General features: G+C 38.6%; 1 protein-coding gene and 1 non-coding gene across 2 annotated transcripts; both read right to left on the reverse strand.

Annotated features, from left to right (window-relative positions):
• Positions 1-546: 546 nt before the first annotated feature.
• On the reverse strand, positions 547-12426 carry LOC137128752 (solute carrier family 25 member 36-A). The gene is made up of 7 exons (XM_067507234.1): positions 11973-12426; positions 9759-9923; positions 6955-7032; positions 5664-5764; positions 3761-3827; positions 2736-3025; positions 547-2648 (listed from the first exon to the last, which is right to left on the reverse strand). The coding sequence occupies exons 1-7, from the start codon at positions 12011-12013 to the stop codon at positions 2455-2457; spliced, it is 936 nt and encodes a 311-aa protein (XP_067363335.1). The 5' UTR covers positions 12014-12426; the 3' UTR covers positions 547-2454.
• A 353-nt stretch (positions 12427-12779) lies between these two features.
• trnak-uuu (transfer RNA lysine (anticodon UUU)) lies at positions 12780-12852 on the reverse strand. Its single transcript has one exon. It is a non-coding gene; the product is annotated as a tRNA-Lys (tRNA).
• Positions 12853-13076: the final 224 nt, after the last annotated feature.

Consider the following 13076-nt stretch of genomic DNA (forward strand, 5'->3'; position numbering starts at 1 on the left):
AGCACAGGTGCACATACGTGTGAAAAAATAACCATGGGATGCTGCACTGCATACGTCAAAATAACCATGGGATGCTGCACTGCATACATCAGACACTGACAACAACCAAAGAAGAAATGAGGAGATAAAGGGCAAGTTCACTCAAAAAGAAATTTTCACATAAAGTTCAGTAATGATGCTCACTTCATTAAAAAAAATATTTGCTATTAAGGTGAAGTGACCCTTAAATCAACTTAGATCCAATCTTCTCACACTAACTATCCTGTTTTAAAACATATGGGAATGTGGGAATAGAAATGATACACAAACATCCATTTACTAGCAGCAATGGAGGTCACCCATGGAGTTGCCTTTCACTACATCGATAGTGTGCGATGTAAGCATAAGATTTATACAACGAGGTGAACCTATTCCAGTCATGTGTGCAGCAAAACTGAGAAATGTTAACATTTAGGATCATTGTAATAATCAAAGAGATCTGCAGATGTACGCTTCACGCTGAAGGTGCAATAAATTGAACTGCAATAAAGCCACGCCTTCATACTAGCACTCTGTTAAGCATTGAAGATAACAGTGTGCAATAAAATAAACTTAACAACAACAGCCTGGGCTACTGAAGTCAGTTGATAAATTGTGAGCATTGTGCAGTGTGTTGTGAACACTGCACAATTATTAACAGGTTTGGTTCTTTAAGGAGGAACAATACTGCTATGATTGCTAGGAAAATGAGATGAAATCAAAACACTGTTTCTGTCTTTTGTACCGTTCGAAAAATGACATAAAAATGCTAAAAACAACTAAAGCTGAGAGCGAGCACCTTTTCAACAACAGAGACATCTAATAGTACATACAACACTGAGAAAGAAAAAAAAAAAGGCTGTTTTCTTTTTCTAAACAGTTGCAGTAAAGATGCAGTAATTATTTTCCTAAACTGACCAACGGGAAGGAATGAATAAAACTTTTATATATTTTTTTTTATTTCACCAAATACATTTTTGTGTTGGTCTGAATTTAATTACTGTGCGTTTGGAGCATATTCCTGGCCATGTCCTCCACCGAGTAAACTCAAGAGGATTGTCCTCGCCTGTAAAACTAGTCTGTAATCTCAGAAAAACAAAGTGAGATGAGAATTCTCAAGGAAAGATGCACAAAAGTGCTATATCAACATCTCCATAGTTTCAGAAGAACTACCGCATCCTCTCCCACACTTAAGAAAATTTACTACAGGTCTACATTTTACCTTAACTGGGTGGACAAATGCAACAAAATCACTCCATGTAGGATATTAATATACATCTAACAATATTACAATTTGTTAAAATGCATTAATTATGTTTATTTGAATTCACAAAATGGGTCAGTGTTTACTTTCTAGCCTTCAGTAAATGTAAGCCTCCTCTTCATTTACATTCTAGTAGTTAAAATAGTGAATTATAATCTAGTTCCTCTGGTGATTAAACTTCTACATATGGTTAACACAAAACACATACCAGATCGTAGGTGGAGGTTATTATGCAGACTTCACCTATACTAGACAAGCAGATATCAGTCATTTAGTGTAAAGAGCAGTAAATGAATGTAAATTCATGAGGATTATGAGGATATTACGAGTATTATGACAATGGAAAACCTATAGGTGAGTGTTTCCGTGTTGACGATATGTAAGAAGCTCACTAAGGGCACCTGAAACCACACAATACCAGTGTACAACTACATTTTTACATCCTTTCTTTCAAAAAGTCAACCAGAGCTCCACCTCCTCTATAGTCATGATCGGCTATGTCTCATGCTCGAGCTCCCATTGATCTCTCCTTTACTGTTTAGCCTCCTATAACAAGCCTTCAGCATTGAGCTCTACCTGTTGTTGATAACTTCAGAAGCTTAGCCAGATTCTTCAGCTCACTACCATCTCTGGTGCCCTTGTTTTCTAGGCCTCTGAGGAATGCAGGGAATACTGCAAAACACTGATTTTACATGTGACCATCAGAAAGACAACAACATCAACAGCTGAAGAGGGCTGAATATCCACTAGGTAGTAAAGACTGGAATTATTGTATTTGCCTTTTATTAGTATTGTTAGAAGCAGAATACAATGTAACTCAGGTTCTTTCTTCAGCACTAATTCTGAGCTTCCACGAGCAATGTATATAACCAAAAGTTGAAAAGGATGGAATAACAATGAAAACCGGGTACTGTTTCTTTGATATCGCTGAACTTAGATCCCCAAACCAATAACAGGATCTTTTTGATCCTGCTCCTTGTGCCAGACCCTTTGGTTACAAAACAAAACTCCCAACTTTATTTTAACAACTGCTCACGTCAATGAGACAAAGCTCACTTTGCCATCTCTGTCCTCTTCTGGCAAGCAGGTTGTTTTGTTTGCAGTTGTTCTCGTTCCTCTGTCTCTGAACACGGTCAGGGTTACACATACTGTCTAAAAGGGGGTGGGAAGACTTAACCGTTTAGGAGGTAGACTACCAGCTCATAAGTGCACATCATGATGGCGGTGTTGGGGATCTGTCGTACCAGGTGGGTGGTGAGGCCACGGTAAAGGGCACGGTAGCCCTCCTCTTTGGGCACTGTTGTTAGAGTCTGGAAGAAGGAGTGATACTTTGTGCCCTCCTCACGTAACCTAGTGCGGATAACCTCTGCAAAGGAAAGAAGAAATGAAAGGTTAACGTAAATGTCCTATAAAATCAGGCAAAATTAACTTATTGCTAAACATAAACTCCCACCATGAGGATAAGCAATAGTTGTGGCACAGGTCTTGGAGGTGGCAGCAGCAAGCATCATCCCTACAAAGTCTGAAGCATCTTTGGATGCCTCCTCCTCTTCGTCCATGTTCTGTTGTGCCTTGATCCCCAAGAGCCGCCGTTTAATGTTTTCATAAATCACAAAGTGGATCACAGTCTCAGATATGCCAGCGTAGGATGCTGACATTCCCCTGTAGAAGCCTCGCAGGCCGTCTGCCTGATACACCCGTCGCACACACTCAAATGCACTCATCCTACGTTCACCTCTATTCCTGAGAAGACAGATAAAATGTTGTACAAAGACTAAATATGTCCATTTCTGAATTTCCACTAGAGCACCTACCATGTGATTCTGCATCAACTCATCATTTGTGTATTGCCATCTGCCACAATGCGGACGACAATACAGATGCTGGTATTCTTTTTGATACCATCACTAAGTTTACAAAGCAGTAAAGCTGCAAAGCAGCAAAGCATATCCTGTAAAAAGGGGCTCTATAAAATTGAAAATGTGTATAATAAGGTCAAATGTTAGCAGGACACTTTATCACTGCAGGAAATAAAACACAACCCCTCTCACAGTATACAAGATGTGAATGTGTCTCTTAGAAACTAGGCAAAAACAATACTGCCTTTGTGGCACTGCCTTTAACTATAAAACTTTATTCTACTATGTGGAATAGAATAAAGTTAAAAACAACGGAGCACCTCTTTAAATTGTCAAAAACGTTTGACCATCATTATTATACGTTTTGCTATCATCACAGTTCCTTTATTCATTTATATATTGCACTGCACACAACCACCAATAACTCTAAACCTAATTTTATTCATCTTTAGATTTTCTTTGTAATCATTTTTGATGTAGTTCTTTCATTTGGAGCAGAGAACATAACACAGCAAAGCAATTTCCTTCTTTCCCTAAAGTTCTATAAATCTTGAATCAAGTGTTACCTCAGTTCAGGAGCAGAATAAGTATACACCCAATGCCCTAGTGTCATGCCTACCTAGCATCAAGTTGTAGACGGGTCTTTATGAGCCATATTGGATTGGTTGCTGTGATTGCTGTAAAACCTGTGGGGGCAAAAAAAAAAAAAAAAACAACCAACAATGTCAGTTTGTTCAAAATGAAGAAATATAATCAATGTAAAGCTGTCTGTGGATCAAAAAAAATAACACTATATGTTAAAATATAAATGTTCTCTAAGGTGCATTCGTGTTGGTAAAATTAAAAACAATATCAATCTGTATAAAATGTAAGGGCACAGCTCAGAGAGACAGAAAGCTGGCCCTTCAATAAGCTGTCCTATGTGTACCAGTGGGGCAGCAACTGAATGTCAATAAAACTCTATGTCTCTCCAATTGCCTACATGATAAAAGAGAAGTGGACAGAAATACATAGAGAGAAAAGAGAAGAACCAGATACATTGAAAGAAGCACAGATCTGTGGTGAGTACTCACGCAGACCCAAGTAACTCCTCACAGATGCAGCTAGAGACCCCTGGTGGTGTGGGGGTCTCATGCCCTTGCGAGAGGAGAGCTATGGTAGAATAAAAGCCTAAAACAGACACAGGCTTGTGTGTAGCACAATGACCGGCATGCAACCATATAACTTCCCCATTTCCCCAATTATCCCAAAGGATTTAACCCACCACATTCATTTGAAAACATGTGTGATCACCTCCCCCCTATGCTGGAAGAAATCAGCTGAGTCTGTGGTTATTCAAATATTTACACACCAACTTCTGTAAACTGCTAAAGATGAGCATTAAAAATTCCAATGACGACATATTAGAGGATTTTTGACAAATACAGCTTAACAAATGTTGGATTGTCATCTTTGTGGTGGAAAGAAGATTACTTAATTACTGTACTTTATTATGCTCTTGATTCAATTGTAGTTTTTAATAGTTGTACTTCACAACATTTTACAAGTAAAATATTGGTACTATACAAATTTATTTGACAACTACAGTTGCTTTTAGGATTCATATTTAAAATAAAAAAAAAAAAAAAAAAAAAAAAAGAACAGGACACATTATAAAAGCATTAAAATTGTGGCTTCCAACCTTTTTTTTTAAAAACTTTGGGGGTCAATCCTTCCAAGAACATATCATTGTTTGCCAAAGTATAAGACATCTCTAGCCTCTGCTGCCATGCAGGTCTCGTGTATCACTGGATGGACAGGATTAAGCACCCGACTGTCAACACCTATCAGTTCAGCCCAGTCACATTTCACACTGCACAATGCACAAATTGTCAGTGGTTAACCTTCACGGGTACTTTCATAGGTCTGAGTCATGGTATGCTAAACGTTAGACCTCTGTGAAGCTACCAGATTCACCCATATATGCACAGTGATGTAGCTGCCCAACTGACCCAAGCTGTAATGGTTAGGGGTTTCCAGAGGGATCAGAGTGACACAAGCAGATAATCTGCCCTTGACATACATTATGTCAGACAATTCAATGATCAAGTATTTGAGTTTAACCTACTAATGTGCTATGTTTTTTACTTAAGCAGTTATACATTTTTTAAGGTCGCACAGTATATCTGGGGGAAAGGTGATAGAAACAGGATAGGCTTGTTTATGAACAGACAGGGTCTTAACTACCATGCTGGGTAGTGTTTTTAGGTTGTCATGTTCCCTGGATTAAACAACAGTGCACTGCTTTTTCTATCACTCCTAGCTTTCTACAGAAATCGATGCAATTACAATGTAATTACAAAGACTGACAACACATTTCTTGTCCTGTATATCACACAAGTATTCATCTAAGCTTACCAGCACTGAACCAGAATGGGTCCATTTGCTCAGAAATTCTGACAAGCATGCTGGAAATGTTACAGTATGTTAAAAAGCAATACTTGGTAGTAACTGTTAATGGCTGGCTTTAGATATATTGTTACCTGCCATTCCAGCCGACACCATGTGTACCTGTGTGGAATCAGGTTCTAGCACACTGTTCAGTTTCTCTTTGGCAGTAGAGTAAGCAGCAAAGTAGATTGCTCTATTGGAAAAAGAAGACAGAAAGGAATATTAAGAGTTGGATGCCACGCTTTGCGGTTTGGCTGTAAAGCTAATTAGTCCCAGTCAACTACAATAGTGTTGAAAGCTCGTAAACCCTTTAAAGTTCTCTCTGTTTCAGCAAAATAAGAGTACATGACTTACTGAAGGTACAAATTCCCAACTGGATCATTTTCTTTGATAGATAAATTTACTTTTGAGAAAAATTTTATCTAGTTTTAGGAAGTGTAGAAATCAGTTGACAATTTAGCTCATATTTTTAAAACAAAAATTCTTTAAGAGGTTCGTGCGATTTCACTTGGCAGAGTTTGTTCCTCCAGTAAGAATATTTCTTTCATTATGCTATGTTAACAAGAAAAACTGTCCCTATGTCAGGTTCAGCTTAATGAGCTTTGAAAATGTATTAGCTGTAAAGCCTAGAGCAAGAACAGTCTCAGCCAATCAGTCCAGCTAGACAAAGACTGTGTTCATTACAATAAGCATGTTGTCATTTGTTTTCACCAGTTAAAAAGGTAATAATGATCATGTTCATACTCATGTCTAAATGTCTAGTGTCTAAAAGTGTTTTCGTCCTTTTTCCGCACTCTAACAGTAATAGCACTTTATATTGTGCAGTCTGTCTCATTAGTACAGTCATTTATCAAATGTTCTTAGTCACTGTTAATGAGGCTCGAAGCTCATCATCAAGGTGTGTTTTTACTTTAAAGCTGCATCACAGATCAGGAGGCCTTGTTGCCTTTGCCTCCACTGCATCACTATTCATTCATCTAAGATGATAACAAAACACTCTACACATGCTTGGCACTGACAAGATTACACACTACCCACAGCAATTAGCCACCATTTTGTTCCTGTAACTACGTGAGGGTAATTAAGGATCGGGGGTGTAATGTGTTAATACCTAACTGTTCTCAGTTAAGAAAGAGTTAATGTTTTCAAAGGAACACATCACCGATCAGAAAATCGCACAAGCCCTAACTAATTGTGGATCATTAAAGTTCATTTGGCACCAAGTGATTTTAAAAACCCATTGATGGCTCCATAATGCAAAAGTTTCTCACAGTCATGCTTTCCTCCAATCTGTTCATAACAGTTTCATAGTCAATGAAGTGACATGACACAAAATATGTATAGATGATAATTTGATAGATAGTATAATCGTTTTTAGCTTACCTGGAAGGTGCCACACCAACCAAGTTTGGCCCCAAGCCCCTGAACAGAGAGCGAGGGCCTTCTTTCTCCAATATCAATCTGAGAAGGAAACGCACAAATAAAATATACATGAATTCTCAACCACCAAGATCATGCACATACATGCTTTAGGCCTTACTGCAAATTTTATATTGTTTTGTTGTAATAAAAATATCATCGTCTAGTGTGTAACTAAAATTCTAATAGAATTTTCAATCTCATCTGGTTACAATTCAAGTTATTCCAATGTGTTTTCCTCTGCTCTGCAAAGATGTTAATGTCCCCGTCCCAATCTGTAATATATTTTTAATCTCCTGAAAACTGTTTTTCATTGATCCAAATTATTCATAAAGGAACTCCACCAAGCTAAAGTGTCCACAGCTATGCATGTAATATTAAATCTTCATGTGTAGACTGCTATTCGATCTACTGAAAAATAAATACATATTCCAGGACAGACTATTTACATTTTAACAACCACACAACCTTTCCTCTCGTTCCACCACCAGCATGAACTTTAGCCTACATTTAAAGCCCTTAAATTAGCAGGGATCTAAAAATAGGAAAATTGTGCAATGAACATGACAAGGTTACATTACAACATACATATGAAAATGTAAAAGCTACTTGGACAAGGCTAAACTGAATCTAAATTGCTAAACTGCATCCCACAACCTGTGTCGAGCAGCACATGTAAGCAGCTTTACAAACAATATAATGCATATTTTTGTAAAGTTGTTATACATATATGTATATTTTAAATTATATAATATGCATAAATAGATTTCCCTTAATTTAAAACAGATGTGCTAAAGTCATCCAGCTATGATCTAAATACTGATGTGCCAGATTTGGCTTAGATGGCTGCAGTGTGCACGACCTGAGCAAATTAACTTGTTGAAATTGTCATATAACCTCTCTGACCTATGTAAACAATTTCATGTAAAAGCTGCATTTTCTTCAGTCTACCAGTTTGAACAAAACACTGTTTACTTTGAGAAAAATACATATAAAGTATGCTCCATCATATCAGATAGTTAGAATATATAACAGCAACCAAACCAGAGTGACTGGCCTTTCATTTAAATTTAAATTAGCTAGGCGAAGTTGAGTGGTGGCACAGTGCCATGAAACAGTTTTGTCGGGGACTTGGAGCAGCGTGGACATGACCTGGTTAGCAGAGACCCAGCCGTTCTCTCCTTCTGATCTAATTACACACACACACACGCCAATCTACTGATATCAAAGAGGCACCTGAGTATATCTTAAAGTAGGAAAACAACCTGTCATTACACACACACTGAGTCATAAGAAATCACACATTTAAAAGCTCAATTTAGCTCAATTCAGTTTTGCTAGTGTCCCATTGATCAGAAGCTAGCAATATTTACCCATATTTACTCTTCAACAATATTTTGAATGCTGTACTGTCGAGTTAAAATCTACTTATGTTGAAATGGCAAAAAAGATTAAAACAAAAAACGTTTTACATCATATTGAATGTACATTGAGTTAGTACATAACAAGAAAGTTTGCATCCCCCTTGACAAACCCTCTGATAATTAACTTTAATTTGTAAAATCAAGGATCTAATCTTTAAAAACTTGGGCTTGAACATTACATTTGTAAGTGAGTAGCTTTTCAGGGACCTCAAGTCGAATAGGAGGGTCTCAAGCAGCATTTTAAAGCATTTAAGGATATCAGTACAAACTGTGAAGACCATAATCCAAAAAAAGACTTTTATACACTCTGTGTATACGGAGCATGTTAAATAACTTGATCATAATTCCCACTGGTATGCTTGGCGGAAAAAAAGAAAAAAATCTCACAAGCCGCGTGTGAGGAGAGGAGCATCACTCACGCAGTCCGACCTGATAAAGGCTTGCTGATGTTTTGGGGCTATATGTCTGCACCAGTCACTGCAGCTCTACATAAAGTGGAAGGAAGAATAAATGCAACCAAAAATCTGATGATTTTAAAGCGAAACTTTCTACTATCAATAAGCTCAAGAGAAGAGGCAGTTGATCCTTCAAGATAATGAACCAAAGAACAAAAGAAAACCAGGGGATTACAAATAATAATAATAAATAAAGTAAATGTTTTAACATGGCCTTCCCAGCTTCCGTACTTAAGTATCATTGAAAAACTGTGGACAGACCTAAAGAAGGGTGTACATCGCAGACAACCAGAAAATCTGGTACACAGAACAATTATGCAATGTAGAATTGGGTAGAACTACACTTAGGATAACCTTTGATGGCCCTTTTGATTCAAACTTTACTTTTTTTTAAAAAGATAAATGGAGAACATACAAATAATTAAAAAAACATTTTATAAAGAAGAATGCAAATTTCTTCTAAAATATAATGTATTATTTAAACTTTTTATACACTTCTTAGGGGGCCTACTGACTCAGTAGTAGAACACTGGGTTGGGATACCGGGGATGCAGGTTCGAATCCCACACCACCAGGTGTGGCTGCACCTGGCCACCAAGGGCAGCCTGGTCACGAGGCTGGATAAAAATGGGAGGGTTGTGGCAGGAAGGGCATATGGCGTAGACATGCCAAATCAACATGCAATACACTTCTTAGTAATTTTTGTTATGTCTGATGATTAACATTTGTACTAGCTGAACATGAATGAAATATTCTGCTGATCAAAAAAGAATTACTCTTCGACCATTTGAAAACAAGGGGTTTTAATATAAATACATCTGTGTATAAATACACACTGCATTTAAGAAATTGGATAAATATGGGTGTTCTTGTAACAAAATGTATTTACTTGAGACAGTGCAAGGGACCTGGTGGAGACACGCGAGCCACACTGGCCCCGTTGACAGTACTTAGCTGAACCTCAGACACATAGAAGGTGATGGAAGATGACTGAAGACGTGTCTTCACTACTTCCAGTGGACAAGTCAATATGGCTCCGAACGTGCCCCCACATCTGACAAAAAGACAGAGATTGAAAAGGTGTGGGGTGAGACATTAAACAATAATAAGCCTCACTTGTATAGCACTTTTTGAAATACAGTTACAAAGTAATTAACAATTTACAGTCTCTACTGACAGACTAAACTTGAATGTTGTTCTTCAATATCCGCAAGATGAAGGATGTTCACAGTTATGCAAAGAACCAATATTTGTGGATACAAAAATCTGCCACTGGTGTGGTTAATGGAATTCTAAAGATCCCTGGCATGTAGACAAGAAATACCACAGTGTGGGAACAGTGAAAGCCAGTCAGGAATGCTTTGTGTTTCCAGCGGAATAACAATAAGCTTCTGTTCAATGCCACACCACATTCCAACCTCACAGATGTATACATTTGCATATCAGGATTTACTAAATTGGACTCAAATAACAGCTGCTGAAAAAAAAGGGGGAAAAAAGTACGTTTGTGACTCCTTTGACTTAACACCATAAGGAAGCACTTGATATAAAAATAATTATTATGTTCATATCTTGCATATTACATTTTTTAAACATTTTAACATTTAGAAGTTCACACCATTACCAGGATTTTAAGACAAAAATTACACGACAGCATTGCAAACAGGGTTATAATTCAGGGTATTATTTTATGACTACCTTAGGTATTTCAGAAAGACTGACAGCTAACTAATATAAGATAGGCTAATAAGAGGAAGGAACAATATCTGGATGCACTACATAAATAACCAGATCTTTGTGAGACTGTATTAGGCAGGATCAGACAGGAAAAAAACAAAAGCAGGAGCAACACCGCTTATATCTAGTTAGTCAGCGTTAATTTTCAATCAGCACCAAAGCAGAGATAGTAAGTCCTGTGTAGAGGTTATCTAGCCGAGCTAAACTAATGGGTGTCACGTAGTTACTACACACAATGGAGAAACCAGAACACATGAAAAATCTGGATACATAACTCAAATTTGCTCTTATTGGCCGCACCCTGAAGTTTGATAATTAAACAATGTCCTGCTTAGGCTTACACAACTAGAAGCTTTATCAGGTTATAAGTGCACATAATAAAATAAGAAATGCTTTTAGATACCGCACTGGCGTCACTGCTGTGACCATTTTAAGAGAAGAGCTAATTTATCCTGACAACACACAATAATAGCAAACTTCATTTCTCAATTCATTACCCAGATAGCCTGCCTAGAGCAAGTTACTATTTTGTCATGGATCTGCCAAAACACAAACATATCGTTTTTGCCCATTTGAAGAAGCAGCCTTTTGCAGGATTACAATTCAATCACATTTAGCCTCATTCAATCGTTTATCAGCCAGCGTTGGCCAGTATGCTAGAAAAAAAACAAAAACAAAAAAAACTTGATTGCACTAATGTCACAGTTCAGATGAAATTACACATATTTGGTTATACACACAACTTTCTGAGTGACGTTTAGTGGCAAATGGGCTGCACTGCACTTATATAGCGCTTTTTAAAACTTCTAATTCTTCACCTATTCGCACACACTCACACAAACACACAGCTATCCAGCTGGTAAACGTTCACCGGTAGCAACTAAGTTGGGGGGGTCAGTGTCTTGCTCAAGGACACTTCAACATTTTTTCCTATAAGGTTATGACTAATGGCAACTAAAGAGGGTTAGGCTCGCTTTTAACACTGGTGGCTTCTAGAAACCCAGGTACACTTGTTGCCAACTTTGTATTTCATTTTAAATGTCCCAACTGCTCTGATTTTACAGAACAGTCTTTCACAAACCAGCCATTTTATTCATCTACTGAAATGTCATTGTAACGTGCGACATTGAGCTAAGCTCCTATGGGTGCACATGCACTGGTTAGCTAACAGATGCTAACACTGGTCTTCAGATAAACATTATGCCACTAAAGGAAAAATCTATGTAATGTCCATAACAATATAAGCATCCCATTATGTGTAGCAAAGCCATTGTCACCAACAGTTATCGTTAGTTAGCCCCGAGCTAGCTAGCTCGGATCCTACACGTCTGAGACATTTAGTTAGGTAAACGCTAACGCTACTCACCCTCCAGCAAACAGATGAACCAAGGTATCTCTTTGACTCATTATTAATCATATTCGAGAACCGTCCACAGGGCACCACACGGGGACAACGGGGATGGACTAGGAGAAACAGGGGTAGTTAACCCCTAGCAAGCAAACGAGTCTCAGTACGTCTGTGTTTTGGTGGAGGTCATTTGCGTGGAAAAATGAAGGTGTACAACGGCAGCTAACTTAGCTAACGCTAGCTATCGTTAGCTGCCCAAAACCTAACGGGTTTCCGGTCGTATAGGTCGATGTCAGAGCGACAGGTTCGCGTCTCCTTCGTGTGAAACAAGATGATGTTTTAGCATAGTTTGTGCCTTTGACGTTGGTGAGTAACTCTCGTCTTGTAGTATTAACACGGACCCTAACACACGGCTCTACCCCTTTCACGTCGACCAGCCTTTCCCCAGTGAGAGCGCCGAGCGTCAAAACGCATTGTTTATCAGCGAAAGGGAAGCCTCACAACAGAGGCGCTGATTGGCTGAGGAGGCTCCTCAGGCCGCCCCGTCACTACTCTTTCACGTGATGAGGCTTTTACTGTGGATGGTTCGGTGTGTAGCGGCTCTCTCGCTGGCATAACTTCCTAACTCTATTTTTGACTGTTACTCTCGAAAGTGACTGATAAATCAGACACGTTGTGTGAAACTCTTTTCACTGTGACAGCATGTCCGTGTACGTGGGGCTGCCCTGTCCCCCCTGCGGGAGCAGAGAGGGTTCTCCGGGCACCTCTCACAGATACACCACAGCACCCCACGGGGAGCTGCATCATTCCTCAAAAAAACTGCATCGCCCGAACAGGGACTTGAACCCTGGACCCTCAGATTAAAAGTCTGATGCTCTACCGACTGAGCTATCCGGGCTCTGTTAGGAGAATAGAAGTCAGGTATAGTTTACGGAAAGTCCGCATTTTTTTGACGTACAGTCTGAGTAAGTGATATTGCATGTCTAGGCAAACTTAAGAAATCCCATCGTTGTGTTCACTTGTACAGTTCAGCTCTGATGAGTGGCAGTGGAAAGACATTTCACAAAAAGAGGAAATTTTGCAATGAAAACGATGGAGGAATCTGTGCAAGATGACTCATAG

This window comes from Channa argus, chromosome 6, assembly GCF_033026475.1.
Source record: "Channa argus isolate prfri chromosome 6, Channa argus male v1.0, whole genome shotgun sequence".
Taxonomy (NCBI): domain Eukaryota; kingdom Metazoa; phylum Chordata; class Actinopteri; order Anabantiformes; family Channidae; genus Channa; species Channa argus.

What these genes read in the sequence shown, in the direction of transcription:
- LOC137128752 (XM_067507234.1), bottom strand. Translation starts at nt 12,013, where the DNA reads ATGAGTCAAAGAGATACCTTGGTTCATCTGTTTGCTGGAGG. An exon ending in CGTCTACAACTTGATGCTAG is followed by an intron (nt 3,026 to 3,760) that starts GTAGGCATGACA and finishes CTGTCTTCTCAG; the next exon opens with GAATAGAGGTGAACGTAGGA. An exon ending in AACTATTGCTTATCCTCATG is followed by an intron (nt 2,649 to 2,735) that starts GTGGGAGTTTAT and finishes TTTCCTTTGCAG; the next exon opens with AGGTTATCCGCACTAGGTTA.